The sequence below is a fragment of the Cynocephalus volans genome, chromosome 11 (genome assembly GCF_027409185.1).
Source record: "Cynocephalus volans isolate mCynVol1 chromosome 11, mCynVol1.pri, whole genome shotgun sequence".
NCBI lineage: Eukaryota > Metazoa > Chordata > Mammalia > Dermoptera > Cynocephalidae > Cynocephalus > Cynocephalus volans.
The window spans coordinates 9,018,832-9,046,009 of NC_084470.1; the positions used below are offsets into that span (position 1 = coordinate 9,018,832).

At 35.2% G+C, this 27,178-nt stretch overlaps 1 protein-coding gene across 5 annotated transcripts in view; it reads right to left on the reverse strand.

The window, feature by feature from the left end:
- CDK13 (cyclin dependent kinase 13) overlaps positions 1-27,178 on the reverse strand; it is a 106,586-nt gene that overhangs the window by 72,283 nt on the left and 7,125 nt on the right. For all 5 annotated transcript variants that reach the window (XM_063113904.1, XM_063113901.1, XM_063113900.1 and 2 more), the window contains exons 2-4: positions 10,797-11,456; positions 1,636-1,806; positions 104-243 (exon numbers count right to left, since the gene is read on the reverse strand). In XM_063113904.1, coding sequence (XP_062969974.1) covers positions 104-243; positions 1,636-1,806; positions 10,797-11,456 — 971 coding nt within the window. The remainder of the gene's footprint in view (positions 1-103; positions 244-1,635; positions 1,807-10,796; positions 11,457-27,178) is intronic.

The following is a 27,178-nucleotide window of genomic DNA, read 5'->3' on the forward strand; positions in this document are numbered from 1 at the left end:
AAATTTAACTTTCTAAAAAATTCCTAAAGCTATACTTTAGAAGAAAAACACAAGTTAAGTACATTCCATAGACCCAAAGATCCCCAGAACTTCGCATTCTTACCAGTGTCTTTATCCCTGGCCTTGTAAACTTGTCCATAAGTACCTTCTCCAATAATGCCGATGATATCAAATTTATCCACGCAGCGTTTTCCCCAGTCAATATCTTTCTCTTTGATTTCACCATAGCGAGGCCCACATATTCTATCAAATATAGTTCTTAAGTTTTTACATACAATCAAGCAAATTGAATAAACTGTTTAATAACTCAATATCCACCCTCCACCTAACCTGATATTCTTTATTTCCCCCTATTCTTCAATATTTGTGATCAACTATTCAAGACAAGTAACACAGTGCTTTGGCATTACAAGTTATCATAAAAGTCAAGGTATCATTTCTACATACTGACTCTCCTTTTGTAGATTAGTACTTAAACTGGGAAAAAGAAGTAGTAGAGCTTGTATGAAGGGCTTTCAGAAATAAAACCTTATTTTTCAACCAACACTAGGAGGAAGAGTCACAGTTTTCTAACCGACTTCCAGAAAGTTTTATTTTTTTCACAGACAATATATATCTGCTTTTAAAAAACAAGAGTTTGATAACAAATGTTAACAAGAATCTAACTATAAAACGTACTGGCAAGTTTAGACTTAGGGCTGTATGAAATCATCTTAAAAACACCAAAAAAATTTTTCAGTCTAAAAAAGTACAAAAAGTATTAATATAATTAACTCTTGGGAATCCACACTTAAGTAAACAGACAGATAAATAAATATAATAAAATTTTAACATTCTTTAAAAGAGGTGTAATTTTCTAATATTTTAATATTCTAGTAGATCCCATAAATTCAAATAAAAGGATAAGCTATAGTACTCAAGAAGAGACTATTTTTAAAGTTTCCTAGCTTTCTACTCCATACTAGAAAATGAACTCATACTCTTACATGAGGCACTACCCAAAAAGAATTCTAAAATCGGATCTAACTTGAAGTCTTACTCATACTTTCCCTTGGTTAAATAGAAGTGAAAATAAATAAACAAATAAAAAGGCATCAACATTTTCCCTCCGTAACAGATGAACAGATTTCAAGGGAAAGTTTTCTCTCTAGCACTTACTTGAAGCTAATTTAGGATACAGATTTCAAACGTTCTTCCACTCCATATCTTGCAAAATGAAGAATGCATTTAGTTATGGGGGGAAATGGAGCTAAAAGCAGAGGAAAACAGAGCAACTTTCCCAATACTTTGTTTGGGCTCATTGAATGCTGACTTGCATCTCGTCCGATTTCAGTGTTTCTGTGCTTTTCAAACACCTTAATTATAGAAACTATCTTTAACACATACAATACCCCAAGAAATTAATACGTTGCAAGCTGTGAGAGAAAATTAAATTTGGTTTTATTAGTCATTGTAAATAAGTATGCAAGCAATTATGAAATATTTTTCAAAAGTCTAATAGAATTTATTAATATATTTAAGTTGAAAGAATAAATACACTTTTTATTTTATAGCTTAATTTTGTGTTTTATGAATTTATGATGATCCGGAATAATTTCTGGTAAATTTAAGAGCAGGTAGAAAGCAAGCACATACTTAGGCCTCCTTTTATTATGTAACTGTGTTGCTGTTTTCTTTTCCTCTGGGCTCTTTGAGAGATCATCTCCTCCTGGTAGCTCAGGGGGCAGTGGTAAATCAGCAAGTAAACACCGGAGTTTCTTTTCTACTTCTTTTTTAACTGCTTTTACTGAAATATTTCCTCGCAAGCTAAAAAAGAAAGGAAACAGACAAATGAACAAAATACAAAAATTTGGTTGAGCAATAAAAATGTGCCCATGCCTTACATCTAAGTAGCATGCAATGGCTCTGAATATTCCATGTTATTTCACATTGCAAGACATTAGTGTGAGTTTCTTTACTTTCCAGCTAAAGTAATAGCACCATATTCAACAGCAAAATTCAAAATTAGGGAGTAAAAATGGTACAGAATTTGGTTAAAAGCAAGGAAATCTGTACTAAATATGAAAAATACTGTTTTACTAATAACGTATCAATATTGGTTCCTTAATTTTAACAAACGTACCATACTAATATAAGTTATTACTAATGAAAAAACTGGGTGCAGGATAAATAGGGACTATATAGTACCTTTGTAATTTTTCAGTAAATCTACGGCTGTTCTAAAAAATAAAGTTTATTTTTTAAAATGATAAAAAATTAACTATCAAACTATAAATTAGAATTAAAAATCAACTAATGCTTTGCAAGAAAATATTAGTTTTGGAATAGCACTTAAATTTGATTCTGATGGAGAGACAAAAGATGTTTTACTATAAGAAAGAAATAAAACGACATGCTATTATTTATTTTGCCCATTTAAATAACCACAAACTAATTCAGTTTTGCCATTTTCAGGGTTAATTAATTTTTCTAAATTGAATAGTGATTCCTCTAACTTTTTTTTTAAGACTCCAGCTTACTAGAATTATAGATGAAATTTAAGCTCAGTTACTTTTGTACTTCTTACGAATAAATAAAGAGCTCTGATTTTTAAAGTATACCTTAACTTGGTAATTGATTAAACCTTGCAGATACTATAAGATCTGTTATCTAATAATACGAGATGCTGAAAGAGAATCTTATAATGAAGATAAAATTTGGACTTCACATACTTTCATAGCAATGAGTCCCATAACGAAAAAATTTAGTGAGCCTACACTGCTGTGATCAGAAATTACTAAACATGTTAGAAATGTAAATCATTTAATTATCACTTCTCCTTCTATTCATGTTGAACAATAATATTATTGTAAAAGAAATAGATCCTTTAATATCATCTGATAAAAACTACTTATCAGTAACCATAGTGAAATTGTGCCTTTTCTTTATAACCCTGTGTTACTTGATATAAGGTTCTTTAACAGAGGAAACATGCTCAAAAGGTATATAATGTATCACACAGCCCACTTTCAATTTTACTGTCCCTCCAGTCAACAAATACTGAGTGCAAGCCACTACGCGCTAGATATTACACAAGGCACTGGAAGCCCAACAACAACAACAAATACATTAAGCTACAATTCCTTTCAGAAAGGAGCTCATAGTCTGGAAGACACAGTCCCACTGTGTAGCAGAATAAAGAACTGAGGTAGGAGGAGGTACTCAGTTTCCCTGGGTTCTGGGTTTCAAGCCACTCCCCAAGTTGCTTATTGGACCTATTTTTGGTATCAACACTGGGAAATTGAGACCTCAGAGGTCAGACTTATGCAAATCCAGTGACTGGGCATGCTCAACAGAAAGGGGTTATATAACCCTAGCAGCCATGCATGCTCAGTAAAGTGTAGTTTATCCTTCCACTAGAGGTACTAAAGAACACAGAGTATTTTTGAATGTTTGGTGCATGTGATAGAATTTGACCAATGACCAATAAACGTGCCCTAAGAGACCAACTGAGCATGTGCAAGACTATGCTATATAACTGGGAGTCCCCACCCCCTTAAATGAATATTCATTAGATAAAGTGAATATGTATTAGATAGCAAAAGTATAAAAGTGGAATCCTGGTAGGAGGCAGTTGGTGTAAACTTTTGCTGGGGCCAACCCATACTTCGTTGGAGAGGTGTGTATAGCTTACTTTTGTGTTAAGCTTACCTTTATTTAGCAAGTGGCTGCTCACTCTTTTGAGCCAGCCTGCACTCTGTACTAAACTTTAAGTGTGTATTTCTTAACTTTTGTATTAAACTTGGAATGGGTCCTGCTCAGACTCTGGAACTAGGCTGCACTCTCTCTGTGAAATCTTTATCTCTTGTTCGTTACATTAAACCTGTTCTCACTTTCTACTGTGTCTCTGCTCCTGAATTCTTTCCTATGACAGAGTCAACAACCTCCTAAGAGGATGGGGTGGGTTGAGGCTAGCTATCAGGTCTCCCCAGACCCTCTCTCTTCTCCAGTATCTGTACTATACAAACAGATTCCCAGGGTAATATAGTAGCTAAAAGGGAGCTAAATTAGGTTTGAAATTACAATAAAGGTTTCTTTTTTTAAAAAGGTACCACTTGAACACTGTCTGAAAATAAGCCTATTTAAAAATAATTTATTTGGAAAACTGCAGTCCCTAACTTGTAATTAGGCCTTAGTCAAAAATTCTCATTTGTCTGAAGATTCTAAACAATGTTTTTTGGGGTAAAAAATTAAAAGTCTTCACTTCACTTATAATTTAAAATTTAAAAGGTTACCTACATTCAAATATATCTTCATCTGAACTTTACAAGAATAACATTATATAATTAAAAACATTACATTTTTACTGAATAGTTGCAATAACCAAATAGAAAATGTGATTTAAGGGCTGGCAGGTTAGCTCAGCTGGTTAGAACATAGTGCTGGTAACACCAAGGTCAAAGGTTTGGACCCCCTTACCAGCCAGCTGCAAAAAAAGAAAGAAACAAACAAAAGTTAAAAAATAAAAAACAAAATGTAATTTAAAAAGTTTCCATCCACTATAGCAACAAAAACAATAAAATATTTTAACAAGAAATGTACAAGACCAATAGAAAAAAAAATAATAAGGGCCGGCCTCTCGCTCACTCGGGAGAGTGCAGCGCTGGTAGCTGTGGAGGCCGCGTGGGTTCGGATCCTATATAGGGATGGCCAGTGCGCTCACTGGCTGAGTGTGGTGCAGACCACATCGTGCTGACGGTTGCGATCCCCTTACTGGTCAAAAAAAAATAAAAATAAAAATAAATAAAATAAAACATTTGACTGAAGAATGTAAAACTAGATCTAGAAGAATGGGGATAAAAACACGTTTTTGTATGGGAAACTAATGCCATAAAGTTGCCTGTCTCCAAATTACTCTGTTACATTTAATAGAGTCCTAAACAAAAACCAAGCATTTTTTAAATGCGACTTTGCAATCGGATGATAAAATTTCTGAATAAGAATAATCATGTTGGATTTGCCCTGTCAAATTGTCAACCTATTTAAAGAGATCCCAAACTAGAAGCCAAAGGCTGGTTAAAATCAGAGAACATGTATTATTTGGTCTATCCAATGTTCTGTAAAGAACTAAGAATTAACTGTCAATATTTTTAAATCAGAAGATTTACATAAATATTCAGATTCCAGACTTCTTTTTTAAAAAAGCAAAAGTTCTAGCAACACTGGGCTCAAACTCTTGTACAGCAGCATTAAAGTTGAGGGTGAACAGCAGGGGTGTTCACTAATCACTAATTTACTCCATCCCCTTCACTCTATAAAGGATAATTGAGTTTGAGGCCCAATATACCACGTATGTAAAGACATTAAAACAGTAAGGTACCAGCAAAGAAATAACACATGTCAAAAGAAAAGAAAGTACAGAAACACGCAGATATCCATTAGAATTTTTATATGTGGCATTTCAAATTAGTGAAATGGATTACTCAATAAATGGTATTGATAACACCAGGTGAGGAGGGGAATGGAGAATTAGACCAACTTTTTCCTTCTTCACACAATAACCAGAAACAAATTTCTGTGAGACTTGAATTAACCTTTTTTAACTTTATGAACCTAGAAGTTTAAAGGAAAAAGAATGATAGATTTGACTACATAAAAATGGAAAACATCCATACAATCAAAAACAAAACCAATGTCAAAGGCAAGCCACAGACTCTGGGAGGCAAAGATCCTTAACACTAAAAATCAATTAGAAAAAGGGAAACAATCTTTAGGAAAAGCCAGCATATACTATGAATAAGAAATTCACTGAAAATAAATACATACATACATAGATTTTTGTTGTTGTTGTTTGTTTTTTTAAAAAAAGATGACCGGTAAGGGGATCTTAACCCTTGATTTGGTGTTGTCAGCACCATGCTCACCCAATGAGCTAACCGGCCATCCCTATATGGGATCCGAACCCAGGGCCTTGGTGTTATCAGCACCGCACTCTCCCGAGTGAGCCACGGGCCGGCCCCATACGTAGATGTTTAGGAAGGTACTATACCTCATTAATAATCAGAAAAATGCAAAATTAAACAATTATTAAAGACTGCCAAAATTCAAAATCGACAATATCCAATATTATTAAAGCAATCTCATTCATCTGGGTGTATAAATTGGTATACAACCTTATTAAGACACAACTTGGCAGTTTCTATCAAATTTTTTAATGTGCATACTTTGAAGTACAACTACCCTACAAAAATTAGTTATATGTGCATAAAATATTAATATATAAGGAGAATTTAATAGCAAAGAATTATAAACTTAAGTATCCATTAATCAACAGCAGAAAAGTATGATGCATCCATTTCTATAAATAAGAATATTGGGCCTATGTATACCAACATGAAAAGATCTCCAACACATTAGGCGAAAAATGCAAGTCAAGGAACATTATGCATGGTATGATCCTAATTGTTTAAAAAAAGAAAACGATTATATGAAAACTCATAGACAGTCTATCTTATGGTTTTGGGAGAAACAGACTTCATTTCTGGAAGAGAAGCAAAATTTGAAGTGAGCCTCAGATATATTATTTGGCTAGGATGCAAGGAAGCACTAAAAAAATGAGGTCATATCAAAAGGATGAAGCAGTCAGCTTAAAGCAGCTTCTACTTGCCAAATTTCAGAAAATTCAAGCATCAAAAAGAATAGTGACTGTAACTAATAGTAACAGAGAATAAATAAAAATCTATAAGAACAGAATGACTAACTTGGGTGGGGGGAAGTGTCTTATTTACAAAAGAGGGCCAGCTAATAATAAAAGGAATGACAGAATTAGAAAATCATCCTTTGTAGCCCCTAATGTAATAATTGATTTAGACAAAAATCATTAATGGTGCTAAATGATTAGGTTGTTGGAGAAAAGGATATTCAAACACCGCCAAAGTATTAACTTACAGCTTAGTTCTAGTTCTAACTGCAAAGGGGAAAATGCACCCTTGTATATGGAGAGATCTTAAAGTCAGTCATCACCTTAACCAAGTGATTGCATCACTACTACCAGAGTAAGAATATATTTTGTTCCTCCCTCCAGCAACAGCATGAAATATGTACATAAAATCATCTCTTAAATATTCTGGCTAGAAATGGTTTATTCTTAATCTAAACAAGGCACAACTAATTTCCAGTTTATGAGAAATGAAATGGTTAGAGAAGAACAAATTAAATGACACCAAGAAGAAACAATCAGACAAACTGAGAGGTGGGACATTCTGTACAACTGGCCTGGATTCTTCAAAATGTCATTGGGGGTAGAGGGATCGGCAAATTTGGTTACAGATAGACAGACAGATATCACTGTTAATTTCAATTCTACTGTTAAGTATTGTTAATTTCCTTAGGTATGATAATGGTATCATGATTAAGCAAGAAATTGACCCTATCCTTGGGAGATGACTGAAGTATTTGAGTCAAGTGTCATGATGGCTACAACTTACTTTCAATTGATACAGCAAAAAGAAGTGTATACACACACACCACACCTTTTTAGTTCTCTTAAATAACTAGAGAGAGAACATGAGCATATATAGCAAAATGTTAACACTTGCTGAATCTAGATGTAGGTTATATAAATGTTAATGTTATTATTCTTTCGACTTTTCTAAATGCCTGAATACTTTCAAAATAAAAAATATATGAGGTGGGGGGGAGGTTTACTTGGTCATATAATAAAATAAAAGGGTAAAAACTCCTGGAGTACAGATTTGCAAAATCAAGACGCCACACAAAACATACAAACTCCTCTGCTAATTTATTTGGGAATACAATAGTGAGAATTAACCAGGAGTGAGTAAAAGGCTTGCTTAAAGAAAGCAAAGATTAAAAGCTTTCCTCAGACAATCTTAAGACATGGCTAAAAAGATTATGCAGACCATTACTCTTCTTTAAAATGATCTTTAAATGATCTTTAAATTTACCATGAATAACAAGTACATAAAGATACCTTCTGTATTCAGGTTTCCTAAAGCATGCTGTAACATACAGATTGCTTCTTTACATCAAGAGAAATAGTTTACAAACATTTTCAACTAACAGATGTTGAGGACAAAATAAAAAGTATATAATGGTTACTAAACCCCCCCCAAAAAAACAATCTTTAAACACAAAATTACCATGTCCATTATATCTTTTGCGTACATGAAAGAAAAAACAAAAAACAAAAAACAGGGGCGGGAGTGGTTCTTCATTATAAAAAGGGTGGGGGGACCAATCCATAGTTCCTCCTTTACAAAAACCAATTCTTTTCAAACAAAACACTAATCTATTACACTGTGTTACACAATATAATAACCATATTTTGTCATTTTTCAATAAAAGCACCACTAAAGTTTTTATTTCCTGCAGTCCTGATTTATATTAAGACTAACAAACATAATATTTGAGATGCACAGTACCTCATAGTTTGCAAAATTCTGTCTATCAACTCATTTAATCCTCACAACTACTCTGTGAGGTTAAGTAAGGTAAATATTTTCACACTTGGACAGAAGTAAATGAACTGAGGCACAGAAAGATGAAGTCATAAGAGTAGCTAGAGGTACAAATGGGACTAACAACTAAACCTTCTACTGTAGCCCACTGACAAATTTTTTTATTAGACTTCTTAACAGACAATATATTCCTTCAACCCCCATTTATTTCCAAAGTAATCACTTTTAACCATTTCTTTTTCACAATACATTTTCATTTAATCACCTGAAACTCTTTAAAAAAATTAAAAAGATATCTCTTCCTCATACACTAAAATTTGAGTAGTTAAATTATAGCCATTGAAATAAGGAAAGTTCCACTGGTGCTAAATCAATCTTTGACCACACAGACATATCAGCAGTAGTACTCATGAATTTTATGAAACTCCCACATTCACGAAACATACAAACACATTCGAATAAAGAGCAGAGATATAACAAAAGAGGAAAAGCAGAAGAGACAGAAAAGATGTGTCAAAAAAAATTTTTTAATGGCCAAGAAAAAAATGTGTCACACCTCATTAAAGACAGATGCATAAAGAATATCCTCCTTAAGCATTCACAGAGGTAGATCCAGAGTTCCTGAAAATATTCCTAGCAAATATTTACCCCTAAAACATATATGAAGAATAAATTAGAGAACCACCATCTCACTGAAACCTGGATTCTCAGTAACTGGTTACTTTCTTACTAGTGAAATAACTCGATTTTGCACTCAAACCTCTCTTTGCTGGATAGCCCATTCCAGGACTCATCAAAATTATAAATCACGGGCTGAGCCCGTGGCGCACTCGGTAGCGTGCTGCGCTAGCAGCGCGGCGACGCTCCCGCCGCCGCGGGTTCAGATCCTATATAAGGATGATCGGTGCACTCCCTGGCTGAGCGCCGGTCACCGAAAAAAAAAAAAAAATTATAAATCACTACTCTCATGAACCTTCAGTGTTCCTGGAAAACAGCCAAATCTACGAATATCACCATTAGAGTAGTATAAGTAGATAACATCTGATTAAATGGGATGGAGTCTCCGAGGAACTTTTGATTTTAGGAAAAAAGCACCTCAGAAGGTATGAAACACAAGAATTGTGTTTTAGCTTTCATTTAATTTTATTTCATTTTATTTTGTTCTTTCCTGCTGGCTGGTACAGGGATCAAACCCCAGACCTTGGTGCTATAAGCAGCACACTTTAACCAACTGAACTTACCAGCTAGCGAGCTTTTGTTTTAAATTATAAAATTTTCATATGCTAGCCAAAGTGAGCACTTTAAATATATGGCCGGCCACATGGAATTTTTTGCCAACTGTTTACAAATACTATAAAGAAAGTCAGCCAGGAAAACTGCCCATAAAGTTTCTTTTTAATACAAAGTTGATGGCGGGAGGGGGGCGGGGGACAGCTCTAATTTCTTCATTAAAAAATAAAAATGGTGAAGTGGTATAACAGGCAGATAAATCATACAACAGCATAATTCTTCTACCCTAGGATACTTGTAAGAAACAATCTTAGCTGCTTTTACTTTATAGTCACTCTTACCTTCATCCTCTTAAGAATAAAATAAAAGGGCCGAGCCCGTGAGTGCGGCACTGGGAGCGCAGCGACGCTCCCGCCGCGGGTTCAGATCCTATATAGGAATGGCCGGTGCACTCACTGGCTGAGTGCCGGTCACGAGAGACAAAAAAAAAAAAAAAAAAAAAAAGAATAAAATAAAAAACAAGCCATATCCCCAATAATCATAATAGAAATTTTTAAAGATGTTAAAGGAAAGCATAATCACATTATGAATCTCCTGTAATATAATGTGATTAATCCCTAACTGCAAGCAAGGCTAAAAAATTTAAGAGGGTTAGGAAAAGACTCAACTAAAAAGTGATAAATTCATAAAGCCACTGAAGAAATTCAGAAATAACTGAGACGCATGCTTACGACATCTATATCGCCCAGGGCAGACTGTCTCATAAAATGTCCTGTCTCTGATAGCATCATCAAGGAAAACTAAGCTGGAGAGGATGCTGGCATTTCTAATACCCAAACTCATCCTGATATATACATTGTATCCCAAGACAATGGCAAATTTTTCCTGAATTTCTTAGCATAAATTGTAATTTTGTCATCCTATAAGCAATGTCCTTCATTTTAAGATGTGCATAATAAAGAGAATTCATGCACTTTACTTACAGTCTTTTTTACTAAAGTTTTTTCTGGGGGTTTGGGGGAGGTCAACTCATTTTTCAATGATTTCTCAACTGCAAACTTGCATTTTTTTCTTGAAACATTTATTGAAAAAAATTTTTGCACTTACCTATCAGCATCTTTATCCTCAGGCAGCATGGGAGGCAAAGGTAATGGTGGTAATGTAGAGGTCACCATAGCCACATGTTGCTCCTTCTCCTTGGCTCCTATGTTTGGTGTAAGTGGTTTAGTTTTCTCTTTAAGAGATACTGGTTCCTCCTTTGTAGCAGCAGGTTTACTCTCCTTCCCAACTACAACTGCTTTCTTGGTGGCTTTATCTACAATAGAATTATTGTCCACCTTTGTTACTTGAAGAGGTGGCTTTGTTTTTGCCTTGTCATTTTTTACAGTTCCACCACTTGAGGGAGAAGGTGCATGCTCAATTTTAAGTTTCTTCGCATCCTTCACATGGTTTGTCTGTGATGCACTGGCACCAGTTTCTGTGTTACCCTTGGTAGGTGTAGAAGTGTTTGAGGCTTTTGCAGCTTTGGCAGCAGCTTCAGCAGCCTTAGCTGCCTCTGCAGCTTTCGCTGCTTCTGCAGCTCTTGCTGCCTCTGCAGCTCGTGCTTTTTTGTTCTTGTTCAATTCAGCTGCCAGGCTACTCTTCAGAGTAAGTGTGCTAGGAGAAATGCTAGAATGACGACTCCTAGATCTAGATAATCTGTGCCTGCTACGAGATCTTGAATGCCTAGATGAATATGGACTTCTGCTTCGGGATTTGGCAGACCGTCTGGTGGAAAATAATTAAGATTTAGTCAGTAATTCAGAAAGGTTCAGTTTGGAATTTACAAAGACAGAGCTAACTTGAGTATGTGAAATGAAACAGAAATTTACTTAATTTCAAAACTATAATATACTTTTTCGGGGGGAGTTTTCAAAAACAAAAAGTGCCTTTAAAGTAGAATATTATCTGGTGGCTACAGTTTTCTTGAAAATATGAGGGTACTTCCAAAAAGTTCACAGAAAGACTCATATTATCTTTCAATTCTACTTTCCCACAAACTTTGAAATACCCGCATAGACTGTCTTGATCTTGCTCAAGGGTGAAAAGATCAAGCTGAATGAAAGTACAACTCAGTAAGAAGAAAGCAGGAGGCATGGCTGTTGTCTCAGAAAACAGACGCAGGCAATAAGTATACACCAATAGTAGCAGAAGCAAAGTCTGACCAATCTTTTACCAAGGAGACAGTTTCTACATCTTGAAAGTACTCTCAATCATAAGTTCAGAAGTAAGCAGTTCTCTGTCTACAGCAAGAGTAAAAAGGACAAAATCCACCACTAGGCAATAAATAAAAAGTTTCTAAGGGTTCATTTCAGAGAATTTTTAAAAAATTTATATTCACACATATTGACTAAAGTACATATAAGCATAATCATTTCAGTCACATAAACACACACATACAAGACAATGTCTTAAATAAAAGAAAGAAAATACAATAAAGTAAAAACCATACAACCATTCTCAACCTGACACTCTATTGATACTTTTAAAAAAGAACAATAGAAAAAAGTTAATATACATGTCATTTAATTCTTCAAAGTGCTTGACAACTATTACTTTATTTAACCATAATAGAATCAAACATTTACCAGGTAAGTACTACTCTGATTTTTCAGAAAGGAAAATGGAACTCCCACAAAGAGCTTTGCCACAAATAGTGGTACAGTCTGAACTAGAACTTAGGTTTCCAGGCTCCTAGCTCTATAAAATTATAAGAAATTAAATCTTGTAAACTACTTAATAATTGTGCAATTCACTTTTCAAAAATTATTGGAAAACACAAAAATTAAACAGATGTTTAAAAGTGTGGTGGCAACCAAAATTCCTACAAAACAAATGTAGCACAGCACCAAGTGAATTGAGATTTTCAAATCCATGCCTTACTGAAACTTTAAAAATACAGAACACTCACAAGACAAAGCCACTATGATAGTATTTTCGCATTATCTCATTTAATGCCCACATCAACCCAGCAAAGTATGTATAGTTAACAGATAAAAAATTGAGTCTAGGCTGCCTAAAATATTGCTACCTGAAGTCAATCCCCCACTCACGGAATTGTGTTGGTTATTATCTTATTGCCACTACCTTATCCTCTAAATATTCTTCTGCCCTACTCTATGCCCAAGGACACTGACCCCAACAAATGTACCTTCTGGGTTCCAATGCTATCTGCCACTGGCAGAAGATCAGAAGGCAGATAAAGGCTGGATTATTTCTTGCCAGCTCCCACCTTCCTCTTGGCCACATTTTGTTGCAGCAGCTATGTCCCTCCACCACCGTTCCTCCTGTCAGGCACCCTCTTCACCAGGCTCCAATAGGACTATATTTTTCTTTCTTGTCCTTTTGGGCTTTGCTGTTACTAGTGAAAACATCCCTTGTGGGTTCCCTTAATCCACCCGAGCTCTGCCATTTCTTCATTAAAGTCTCTTGAACCACCTGGATTTCATTTTTTCCCTAGAACCTTGACTGATCTAGTTTTATGCCAGATCTTAAACCCAGATTTTTTGCCTCTGAAGTAGGTAGGTTAACACAATTAACACATTGCCAAGGAGACAGCTCTGATGAAATTTTTTAGAAATTATGGGGAGAAGATAAATGAAGCAAACTAACTCCTAGGAATACATAATTAAAAGGGGCAAAGAAGAAAAAACTGAAAATTTGTGTTAATAGCTGACATTAATATAGTGCGGAAGGAAGTATTTAGAAACGTTCTACAATTCTAGAATGAAAACAAAATGATGATTAGGTTTAGGATAAACTCAAATGCACATTCAACTTCTCCCTCACTCTTTCAAAAACAAGTACAACATACTGAGGGCCAACTAGTGTTCAGCACTGAGCTAGTGTTTCAAACAAATCCTACTCTTTACATAAAGATTTATATAAGATTACTGTAAATTAATGGAAATGTTAGATCAGAAAACATTCTAATCTAACAATTGCTATTATTCATATACACCAATTACTAAAATTACCAATAATCTTATAATTATTCATAGAAATGAGAGGAAATGTTTGGCTAAATGTGCATTGATGTCAGTTGTAAAATAACTTGGATAACTTTAATGCTGGAACCCAAAGGGTCTTAACGTGAACACAGCCATTTTGATTTCCTCTCCCTTCGGTTTCTGTTGGAGCTCAAATCAAGCCTGATATAAATTATGTTTCTACCCCCTGAATAGATAATGATAAGCAGCAGAAAGGTAAGCAGCAGGAGAAAGCAAAGAGACTGTCATCTCATCACAAGGTAACAGCATGGAGGCTTAGAAAGCAACTTTTCTTAAATCAACTTTCCTACACTGGGAAGATTTTGGTCATCAGTTTCATTTACACCCAAATTATATTTAACTGAGAGATGTATGATTGGTAAATCTTACCTCAGAAAAGAGATACAAAAGATAGTAGGCAAAATCCCAACACAATTAATTCCTCTGGCCTATTAAAGTATTCTTTCCTAAACAGAATCAGAATAAGAGGGCTATCAAAAAAGATTTAGAAAACTTTTGTTCTATAAAAAGGATATTTTGGAAATGTCGCTTTTATGGTGTTTGATCGCTACACCAACAGAATTCTTCTAGACAGATCCTCCTTTCCTCTCCAACTCCTCTATTTCTCTACAAAAGTTCCTTCCTTAACTTATTTATTTCATGTCTTAGTAAACTGGCATTCTCTCAGATATTGCATATTTGCTAATAAATTCCAATAATAAACTTACTGTTATAACAAATATGACTTGGGAACCTAATGTCAAATATAAAAACAAAACTCAAGTTTAGGTCATTTTTACTGATGATTTAATAATTCAGCCATACAAAATTATGAGAGTAACAGAGAAGTGTATCTCTAAAACTATATAAATGAATTATACAATGATAATGTCTTACTAAAAGTATTGAAATAGAGGTAGACAGCAAGTTAAACATCCTTGTTTTATAGGTAAGACTTTTCTTCTTTTTAAAATTTTCTTCTAATATTTCTGTGTTGTTGAATCTACAATGAGCACATATTAGCTGTTCCCCTTCCTACCTAAGTCTAACGCCCCTATAATGCTATCAATCTCATACTCTCTAGAACCTCACACTTCAGAGTGTGATCCACAGACTGAGAGCATCAGCATTAATTTCAAGTTTATCAGTTATGCTGTTATTTCAAAACCCAGACCTACTGGATCAAAATCTGCATTTTAACAAGATCCCCACTAAAGTCTGAGACCCACTATGCTAGGCTCCTCCGTGACTATGGCTGGCTTACTCCATTACTTGTGACTTGAATCCGCTGCTGTCCACTGCTATTTCCCCTCATGAAATAAATAACTCAAGTCACTAAGTTCTTTAAAAACAGACAGGAAAATAAAACAAAAGCAAATAATGATGCCCTAATATTGTATATTTATCTCTCCTTCCAGTTAAGCCAAATCTTCACGCCCCCAAATACTTCTGAAACCACAATCTGGCTTATATGTTCACTTAAATTACTGAGGTTCCCAAGGCCTACAAAATAAGGAAGGAAAGGAATGTAAAGGAAAGGAAAAGAAGGGAAAGGAACAGAACAGAATGGAAAGGAAAGGAGGGAGGGGAAGGGTGATGACCACATCCTTTAAAAACACTCATTAACCATTCCTACTCCCTTTCTTTCTCCTGATTATTTTCCTACTTTTCTGGCTATCTCTGCTTCTTGAAATTCTTTTTCCTCACTGTACTCATTCTCCCACAACAATTTATGCTTATGTATGGCTTAAATGATCACCTAAATGTTGTTGATCCTCACCCCAAATCATACTCCCTACTCCCAACTATCTTACATATACCTTCAACATATTATAGCTAAAACTAAGCTCCCCAAATCTACACTCTTTCTCCCCAAATATACTCTATCCTCATGCAATGGCATCCACTAAAACAGGAGAACCCTAGAAGTCATTCTACATCCTATATGGTTCTTTTCTTCCCCTCTTCCATATCCAATTGGTCTCCAAGTCCTGCCAACTCTAAATTTTAAGCATCTCTCCAGTTTTCCAGGCTCTTTATCCCCACAGCTACTATTCCACATTAGATCCTACATCATCATTCACTTGGCCCAGTGCAACACACTCCTTAACAGCTTCCCACCTCAAGTCTACACCTTTTCCAGCTCATTCTCCATGCAGCCATTTGAATAATCTTTCAGTTACCCTTCTACAAAACTCTTCAGCCTTGACATGCATACAAAGTCCTGTCCAGCCATCCCAAAACACATGAAGTACCAGGCCTAGAATGTTTTTTTCACATTTTTCTCTTCTTCTCCTTTATCTGCTAAACAGACATTACTACAATGTCTACATGTCTGTAAAGCCTTCCCTTATTATGTGAGGCAGCTAGAGACGTTCCTTGTCCTATGACCCTACCATATTTTGTTCATATTTCATTAAAATAAGAATAATTAGATAATCTATCTTCCCCAACTAAATTGAGATCACTGTATCTTCATAGCCTTGACGTCTAACACAAACCTGGCAACGGCAGATGCTCAATAAAATTTGAAAAATTAAATATACTGCTGATAATATTCCTATTAAATAGAATTCACCTTCTTACCTTAATATCAAGGTGCTGTATGATCTGTCTGATCCTAACTTACCTTTCCTTATCAAGTACTGAACTTGCCAAATGCGTCCATGCCTTTATTCCCATAGATTTGCTTACTAAGAATATCCTCTTCTCCTCTATCTTCTCTTGAAGTCTTATCCATGTTTCAAGGCCTAGTGCAAGAGTCCTTCCTTCCATCCTTCATAAAGCATTACCACCAACTCCAAGCAAAAAGCAAGCTCCCCTTTCTTTCAACTCCCATAGCACTTTATTTGGACCCTTCTTATAATCTAATATATCACTCTTACTTTTGTATTGTAGAAATCAACCACATTGTTTATTAGACTGTATCCTCTTTGAAAAGCAGAAACCATTTTTTTTAATCACTCCTCAGCCCTTAGCAAAATACCACACAGATGGCAGTCTTTTCTTAAATAAACAAATATACCACACAGAATCTCACAGTTAACAAAACATGTTTATAGGCATTTTTCATTTGACTTGCTCTTCACAGTAACCAAGGTATAGAGAAAGCAGATGGGAGACCTAAGATAAAGAGGGTTAAGAATTTATTTAGAGATCAAGAGCTATGAAAAGGTGGAATCAATACCCAAGCCCAAGTTTTCCAATTCAAAGTCAGGCACTATTTATTGCTACCACACAGTACTACCTCTTTTCTCTCCATTTACTTAATTCTTATCTTTCATGGGTCAAGCCAAAGTCTAATCTACTCTGTAACCTCCCCATTTGCTAAAATCACACAGAACTTGTCACATCCTGCCTTGTATTTTGTGTCTTTGTCTTTTAAAAACATAAACTGGATTATGTCATGCCCTTGCCTAAATCTCTGGATGGCTTCTCACTGCAATAGGAATAAAAATAAAGTCTTTATTGTGACCCACAGACCTAAATTGCCTCCCATCTTTATTATACCACCCTCCTTTTCTTACTAGGCTCCTGCCACACTGGCCTCTTTTCTGATACTTCAAAAGGTCAAACTTCTTCCTGACTTGATGCCTCAGCACATATTGTTTTCTTTTCTTGGTATGCTTAGATCATCACATGGCTGGCTCTTTCTTGTCATTCCAACATTAGCGCATATATTATTATTTACAAAATATTCAAATTTTTCTTCAGGCATACTACATGAGGAAACCAATGTGACAAATCATTACACACCTAAAATATGAAATTTCCTCTTTTCCTAGCCCTTAGAATAGTAATGCTCGTGTATAGGGGGTCAACCAAGGCACTCCAGAATTTTTTTTTTTTTGACACCAAAACTTAGACTTCGAGAGAAACAAAGTCATTATTTTTGACTGAAAAATAAAAACTAGTCATTTATGAAAAATACACAGCTAACCTCTTTGTGGGGAAAAACTAAATGCTTTCCCTCCATGATTAGGAACAAGACAAGTCAGTCCACTCTCACCACTTCTGTTCAACATTGTACTTGTGGTTCTAGCCACTACAATTAGGCAAGGAAAAGAAATAAAAAGAATCCAGACAGGGAAGAAGTAAAACTACCTCTATTTCCAGATCACATAATCTTGTATATAGAAATACTAAGGAATCCACTAAAAAATACTAAACTAATAAATGAGTCAGAAAGGTCGCAAAATACATGATCAATAATGAAAAATCAGTTATAGTTCTATACACTAACAATGAACAACCAAAATGATATTAAGAAAACAATTCCCACTACAATACCTTGAGGGGGAAAAAAAAAAGCAACACCTAAGAATTAACAAAAGAAGTGCAAGGCTTGTACCCTGAAAACTATAAAACACACTAGAAGGTATTATGAAAATCTAACTAAAGAGAAAGACATCCCATGTTCATATATTAGATGACTTTATATGGTTAAAATGTCAATAAACCCCAAATTGATCTACAGATAACAACATATTCCCTATCAAAATCCCAGCTGCCTTTTCTGGACTAACTGGCAAGCTGATCCTAAAACTCACATGGAAATGCATAGAACTCAAACAGTCAAAACAATCTAAAAAAAGAACTAAGAGCATTCATATTTCTCGATTTCAAAAGTTACTACAAAGTTAGAGTAAGCCAGACTGTGTGGTACTGGCAGAAGGATGAACATATAAATCAACGGAATAGAACTGAAAGTCCAGAAATAAATCTTTATATTTATGGTCAGTTGATTTTCAACAAGGGTACCAAGACAATTCAATGGGGAAGAATAGTCATTTCAACAAATGGTGCTGGGACAAATGGATATGCACATGCAAAAGAATGAAGTCAGACCTCTTTCTCCCTCATCATACACAAAAACTAACTCAAAATAGATCAAAGTAAGAGCTAAACTACAAAACTTTTAGAAGAAAATACAGGAATAAATCTTCGTAATCATGGATTAGGTACAGTCTTCTTAGATATAACACTAAAAGCAAAAGCAATAAAAGAAATAATAGATAAGTTGAACTACATCAAAATCAAAAACTTTTGTGCTTTAACAGGCACCATCAACAAAATGATAGAATGAGAGAAATTACTTGCAAATCATATATCTGATAAGACACTCATATCCAGAACATATAAAGAACTCTTCAGGTTCAACAATAAGAATACAACCTAATTTTTAAATGGGCAAAGGATCTGAATAGACGTTTCCCAGAAAAAGATATACAAATGGCCAAAAAAATACATGAAAAGATGCTCAACTTCATTAGAGAAATGCAGATCCAAACCACAATGATGTACCATTTCAAACACCAAGATGGCAATAATAAAAAAGACAACTTTTGTCGTGGATGTGGAGAAACTGGAACCTTCATACATTGCTGGTATGGATGTAAAAACGATGCAGTCCCTTTGGAAAACAGTTTGGTAGTTCCTCAAAATGTTGACACATTATTACCATATGACCCAGCAATTCTACTCCTAGGTATATATGCCAAAGAAATAAAAACATACACTGATGTAAAAACTTGTACACAATTATTCAAAGCAGCATAAATGACAGTAGCCAAAAAGGTAATAAACAAATGTCCATCAACTAACAATAAAATATGGCATGTCCATATAATGTAATATTACTCAGCCATGAAAGGAAGTATTGACACATCCTACAATACAGATGAACACTGAAAACATGCTGAAGTGAAAGAAGCCAGACACAAAACACAATGCACTGTATGATTCCACTTACATGAAATGTCGAGAATAAGTAAATACATAAAGACAGAAAGTAGACTTGTGGTTGTCAGGGGCTGTGGGACATGGGAATGAGGAGTGACTGCTAATGGTCATGGAGTTTCTCTTTGGATGACTAAAAAAAGCAACATAAAAAAAATGTTTTGTGTTTATTTTAAAAGTATACCTTCCTTTTCTTTGTTTCTTATGCCATATTAAAAGTGAAAAAAAATACCCATACCTGATTTTTTGCAAATTCGTTCAAGCAAACAAGTTCTAGTTCACTGAGCATAAATTCTGTTTATCTTCGTGTTTCAATGAACCGTGTCCTGAGATGTGTTTTTGAAGAGAGAAAAAGGAAACTGGGCAAGAAGAGCAGAAAGGGGGCTCGGTCCTTGAGCCATACCAAGGCATATACTTAGTCTTTCTCTAGTCATTAAGAATTTACTCATAGTCTAATATTAGACCTTGTTAATTTCAACAAGCTTTTTTTCCCCCCCCCAAACCCTGTGCTACTGGACATTTTCTTATCCAAATCAATTTAATATCCCTTGCTGGGTACCTACTATCACATGCTGCACTAGGTGCTTAAGGGACACCAAGATTTAAAAAACAGCTCATGGGACTTAGAATCCAGTGGCTGAAGCAAAACAAAATATTATAGAAATTCTGGTAAACTATGCAAGCCAGAAGTGGAACAGGTCAAAATACTGAGGAAAAAATAATGTCTATTTAGCATTCCATACCCAGCAAAAATATCTTTCAAAATGGAGACTTTCAGATATACAAAACACTAGACCTGCATTATAAGACAAGTTCAAAGTCATTCCTCTGGCCAGAGGAAAATGATGCTACATGGAAACCTGGATCTACACAAAAGAATAAAAAGAATTTGAAAATGTAAAAACTTAAGTAAATAAAAATGACTCTTCTCATTTTAAAATTTCATGTCTATATATAACACTCATGTGTGACATGTACATAAAACATATGACAAGAAAACAGTACAAAAGAAGAAAGGAAGAAAATAAAAATATGCTATTGTAGTGTTATATTATAAATGAAAGCAGACTGACAAATTAAAGATGCATATTGTAAAACCAAGGAAAAAATCTTTGTGACTGTGGGTAAGGCAAAGGTTTTTCGAGGGGACACAAAAGGCATACAACTAAAGAAAAAAGGCTAAGTTGGATTTCATCAAAAAGTTAACTTTTGCTCTTCAAAATTACTGTTAAGGAAAGCGAGCCACCCACTGAGAGAAAACATTTGCAAAACATGTATCTGTATCCAGAATATGTACAGAACTCTTAAGACTCAGTTAGACAAACGACCCAATTCATAAAAAATATTAACAAAACCTTTTGAGACACTTAACAAAAGATATGAAAAGCAAATAAGCATATGGAAAGATGCCAACATTATTAACTATTAAGGAATTGCAAATAAAATCACAATGAGATACCTCCACACATCTACCAGAATGGCTAAAATTAAAGACTGACAAAAAATGAAGTGTCAGTCAGAATGTGAAGCATCTGAAATGCTTGTACACTGCTGACTGTGGAATGCAAAATGGCACAGCCATTTTGGAAAACAGTCTGGCATTTTAGAAAGTCAAACTTCTCTTATCATACACACAGCAATCCAAATCCTAACTCATTCAAGAGAAACAAAAACAAAAGATCTATACTCAAATGTTCAATAGCTTTGTTCATAATAGCCCCAAACTGGAAACAACACAAATGCCCATCCACTGGGTGAATAAATAAGCAAATTATGGTACAGCCATACAATGAATTATTACCCAGCAAAAAAAGAAACAAACCATTCAATCATGAAACATGGATGAATCTCAAAAGCATGCTAAGTGAAAGAAGCCAAACACCAAAGACTACATACTATATATAATGATCCACTTGTATGAAGTTCAAGAAAGATAAAGCTATAACGACAGAAAGCAGATAAAGTAGCAGTGGTTGCCAAAGAACATGGACAGGCATAGGGCACTATGCCAAGGAGCACAAGGGAAATTTGGGGGATGACGGAGACATTCTATATCATGATTGTGGTGGTAGTTACACAAGTATATCTGTTTGTCAAAACCCATTCAATCGCACACTTAGAACTGGTGATTTTATTGCATGTAAATTATACCTCAATAACACTTTTTAAAAAATGAACGAAACATGTCCAATACACCTAGAAGAGGGAAAAAAACAGATAACTCTAATGTAAGGCTGTATGTAAATATGTACTCATAAAGTGATCTCAGTGCTAAAATTATTAAGAAACATCACTTCTGAATAAGACTAATGAAGGCTTCACAGATAACACCTAAATTAAGGCTAAAAGAATGGGCAAGTAGGATTGGCCAAATGAGTACAAGCTAAGACATAGGGGACTTACAATTCCATGTTCATAAAATAATGAACAGTCCAGTTTGTATTGTGATCAGGATACACTGAGAGAAATGAGGGTGGTATGGGTCAGTCTGGGTTGGGGAGTCTTAAATGCCCTGTTCAAGAATTTAATTCAGTGAAACCACAAAACCTCTGAATGGCCAAAGCAATCTTGAGCAAAAAGAACAAAGTTGAAGGCATCACACGATTGGACTTCAAAATCTATTACAAAACTGTAGTAATCAAAGCAGCATGGTACTGGCATAAAAACAGACACACTGACCAATCGAACCAGGACAGACAGCTCAGAAATAAACCCATGCATCAGTAAATTGAGTTTCAACAAAGGGGCCAAGAACACACAATGGGGAAAGGACAATCTCTTCAGTAAATGCTAGTGGGAAAACTGGACATCCACATGCAAAAGAATGAAACTGGATCTTTATCTTACACCATATACAAAAATCTACTCAAAATGAATTAAAGACTTAGACGTAAGTCAGACCTGAAACTATACAACTATTAGAAAAAAACAGAGGAAAAGATCCATGGTCTGAGCAAAAATTTCTTGGCTATGACCATAAAAGCACAGACAACAAAAGCAAAAATGGGATTGCATGAAAACTAAAAAGCTTCCGCACAGCAAAGGAAACAATTAACAGAGTAAAGAGATAACCCACAGACTGGGAGAAAATATTTACAATCCATACATCTGATAAGGACCTAATATCCAAAATTTATAATGAGCTCAAACAACTCAATAGAAAGAAAACAAAAAACCCAGTTTAAAAATGGGCAAAGCCAGCGCTTCGAAGCCCCACCCAGGGCATCAAGCTGGGAACCAGACCGCCCCCGCCCCCCACACAACCAGGCACACCACCAGCACCAAGGAGCATGCCAAAAACATCACCTCTATGTGGGTGGCCCACCACAGCCACCACAGTAACCATGGGTGCCACAAAAGTGGCTAGACATCAGAACCACCACGCAGATGGTCCACCAGCCACTGGAGTGCACTGACACAAGGAGAGTCACTAGCAGAGATCAAAGAAAAGAAGAGGATGTCTCTCTCCACAAAGTCCATTCCAGAGTGACAGAAAAACCATTTGCTCTATGATAATATTGGGGGACCTGAACACACCTTTCAGCATTGGACAGATCATCTACTTGACAAATCAACAGAGTAACCATTACTCTTTCAGAGGGAGAGAAAAAAAATCTAGGGTTATCAGCAGTGGGAGGCGGGAGGGAGAGGGGGATAGGGAGAGATTGGACAGGGGGCATAAAGAATAAGTATAATTTGTAACAACAACAACAACAACAAAAAAGGCAAAGCACCTAAACAGACATTCCTCAAAAGAAGACATACAAATGGCCAACAGATATATGAAAAATGCTCATCATCACTAATAATCAGGGAAATGCAAATTAAAACCATAATGAAGTATCACCTCACACCTGGTAGAATGGCTATCATCAAAGAGATAAAAGGTAAGTGTTGGTGAGGGTGTACAGAAAAGGGAACCCTTGTGCACTGATGATGCGAATGTAAATTAATACCAACCTTTCTGGAAAACAGTATGGAAGTTCCTCAAAAATCTAAAAGCAGAATTATCATATGATCCAGCAATCCCACTTCTGGGTATCTACCCAAATGAACTGAAGTCAGTATGCCAAAAAGAGATCTGCACTCCCATATTCATTGCAGCACTGTTCCAACAGCTAAGATATGGAAGCAACCTTCATCATTGTATGAATGGATAAAGAAAATGTGGTATACATTAACACAACGGATACTATTCATCCTTTAAAACGAAGTAAATTCTAGGACCGGCCTGTGGCTCACTTGGGAGAGCGTGGTGCTGACAACACCAAGTCAAGGGTTAAGATCCCCTTACCAGTCACCTTTAAAAAAAAAAAAAAAAAAAAAAAAAAAGTAAATTCTGTCATTTGGAACAGACAAATATCATATAATCTTCACTTATATATGAATTCTAAGTAAGTGGAACTCACAGAAGTAGAGAATAAAATGGTGATTAGCAGAGGCTGGGGGGTGGGGATGGATAGAAGAAGGGGAGATGTTGATCAAAGGGTAAAAAGTTCCAGTTAGGACAGGAGGAATAGGCTTTAGTGATCTATTGCACAGAATGATGATAATAATGTACTGTAATTTCAAAATTGCTGAAAGAGTAGACGTAGATTTTAAGTGTTTTCACCACAAAAAAAATCTGTGAGGTGACAGATTTCTGAAATATCTTGATTTAATCACTCTACAATGTAAACATATATCAAAGCATCACATTGTACCCCATAAATATATACAATTATTTGTCAAGAAAAATCAAAAAATTTTAAAAAGAATTTGGTTCTGCAAATATTTTACAGAAGGGGCCAGCCTGTGGCTCACTCAGGAGAGTGTGGTACTGATAACACCAAGGCCATGGGTTCAGATCCCATATAGGGATGGCTGGTTTGCTCACTGGGTGAGCATGGTGCTGACAACACCAAGTCAAGAGTTAAGATCCCCTTACTGGTCATCTTTTAAAAAATAAAAATCTACATTTTACAGAAAAATGATAGAATCAAAGTAGTATTTTAAGATTAATCTGAATGCACAAAACAGGAAGGGCTCAGAAGAGAAGTCCAAAAACAAGGCCCAACAATTAAGGCCCTAAACTAGGGAGTTTCCAAAATAAACAAGGGTGTACTAAAGACCACTGCAAAAGGACTTATAGAACAAGCAATTCATTAGAACGAGAGAGAGAGAGAGAGAGAGAGAGAAGAGATAAGAATTTCTAAAGTTTTGACACTGGGTACCTGGGAGAAACTACTGCCACTTAAAACAAGAACACAAGTGCACTTGCACAAACCAAAACTACTCAAAACAAAACATTAAATAAATAAGGTTAAAAGACAAAGACAAACTCATAAAAAAAAGTGCTGATACCACAAAAAAAGTCAGTATCTCTAATACACAAATAGCTTTTACAAGGTAATAAGAAAAACCACATACAGAAAAATAAACCAAGAAATTACAACAAAACAAACAAAAAGAAATTAGAACACCTAATAAACAGACGAAAGTATATTGAGCATTAGTAGATGTCAAAGAAATACAAAGAAAAACAACAATGGAATATTGGACTACTCCAAGTGTTGGTGAGACTGAAAAAATTGACACCCCCACACTGTTGGGAAAGGTAAACTGGTAAAAGCCTTCTGACAGGTAATTCAACAGTGTATCAAAAATTACAAATGTGTATACATATCTGAATCAACAACTTTACCCCCCCCAGAAATCCAATCTAGAGGAGACAATGGGATAAATGCACAAAAAAAATGTATTTGCTATAGACACATACACACAGCAAAAATAAAAAATACGAAAACTATGAGTCCATCAAAGTGGATTTGGCCAATCTGTGCTACACCCATACAAAAGAATACTAGGAGCTAATAAGATCTACGATGTAGAGGGTACAAACTAGCATTGTAATATGTTCCCAATTTATGTAAAATCGTATGTTCCTGTATATATATGCATAAAGTCTAAAACAATATTCGTCAAAATATCAAGAGTTATCAAGTCAGGCAGTTGAACTTAGGAGGATTTTTAATCTCTTACACCTTTCTGTGCTAACAAAATTTCTACCATGAGCCTCTGTTACATTTCCAAACAGGTGAAAAATAATAAAGAGCAACATCAGAAAAAGAAATGACTCTGAGAGATGAAACAATCTAATGAGATAAACTGAGTGTGGAGCGTCAATAAAGCATCCCAGTGAAAGTGCCCCTATGCAACTGAAAATGCAGAAACCTAAAAGTGGGGAGGCATGCAGCCTATTTACCACTTTCAGTTCCTCTTACTACCCTTTTCATTTCCATCTTATGTAAATTCCAGTTTTTACCTATATTTTATCCTCTAATTTACATCCATTTCATTTTTCAAATATATTAAGAACATTGGACTCACCCACAATTTAGATGTACAGAAACTCAAGGAACAAAACCAATGCAAACAAGTAATGCTTCTGATCGTAGCTTGGTATTTTTGTTTCCAACACCCTCTTCAAAGCATTTAAATTTCTCTATATAAAACAAAGCCAGCCAAAACTGAAAATAACAACAAAAATGATATTCACAGAAAAACACAGAATAAGGGAAAAGATTAAAATTATCTTAAATATGAATAATCAACATTCATTTTCAACTGATTTTTCAGAAACATGAGGGTATCTCAAAAAGTTCATGAAAAAACTCATCTTTTTTTTAATTCAAAATATTTTAACATTTACTTGCACTATTTGTGGGGTACAGTATATTGTTTCAATATATAAACATACTGCACAATGATTCACTTAGGATAGATAGTATAGTTTTGTACCTCCACTTCCCCACCTCCTCCCTACCTCTGGTAACCATTACTCTACTTTCTACTTCTGTGAGAACCATTTTTTCTTTTTTTCAGATTTCACATGAGTGATATCATGTGGTATTTGTCTTCTTCAGCCTGATTTACTTCACTTAACACGATGGCTTCTAGTTCCATCGATGTTACTGCAAACAATAGGATATCATTTTTTAAAAATAGCTGAGTAGTATTCTATTTTGTATATGTACTCGCATTATGTTTTAATTCTATTTTCCATGAACTTTTTTTTTTTTTTTTTTTTTTTTTGTCTGTTTTTGTGACTGACACTCAGCCAGTGAGTGCACTGGCCAGTCCTACATAGGATCCGAACCCGCCGCGGGAGCGTCGCTGCACTCCCAGCGCCGCACTCTCCCAAGTGCGCCACGGGCTCGGCCCCTCCATGAACTTTTTGAAGCACCCTTGTACCTACAATTTTTCAGAGTTGAGAACTAAGCTTGACATACAGTCTGCTCAGAAAATTTCCACCCTAAAGATTAATTCAAACTTACCAAGAAAAACAGATCATTTATCTTGATAAGTACAACACAGAGCAAATATAAACACTAGGTCTGAATTTATTCTATTCACAGTAAAGTGACTCCCAGCATCCTCTACTCATTCCAGTAAAGTAGCAGCTAAAAGGGGTAGGTTGCTAAATTCCCTCCTTATAAATCAAAACAATTACTTCCCCTGGAATCTATGTGAACTAAAATAGCAAGCAAACTTAGAGATACAATTGCTATCTATGCAGACCAGTTTGCACTAATCCATGGAGAAAAATGCATTTAAATTAAACCACTACTAAATACTCTTTGGAATTTGTCCTCTAGGAGCTTATAATCTAGTAGGTAAAACACAAATGCAGTCAACCAGCTCATTAGAATATTAAATAGAATTCTTAAAAGCTCTATAACA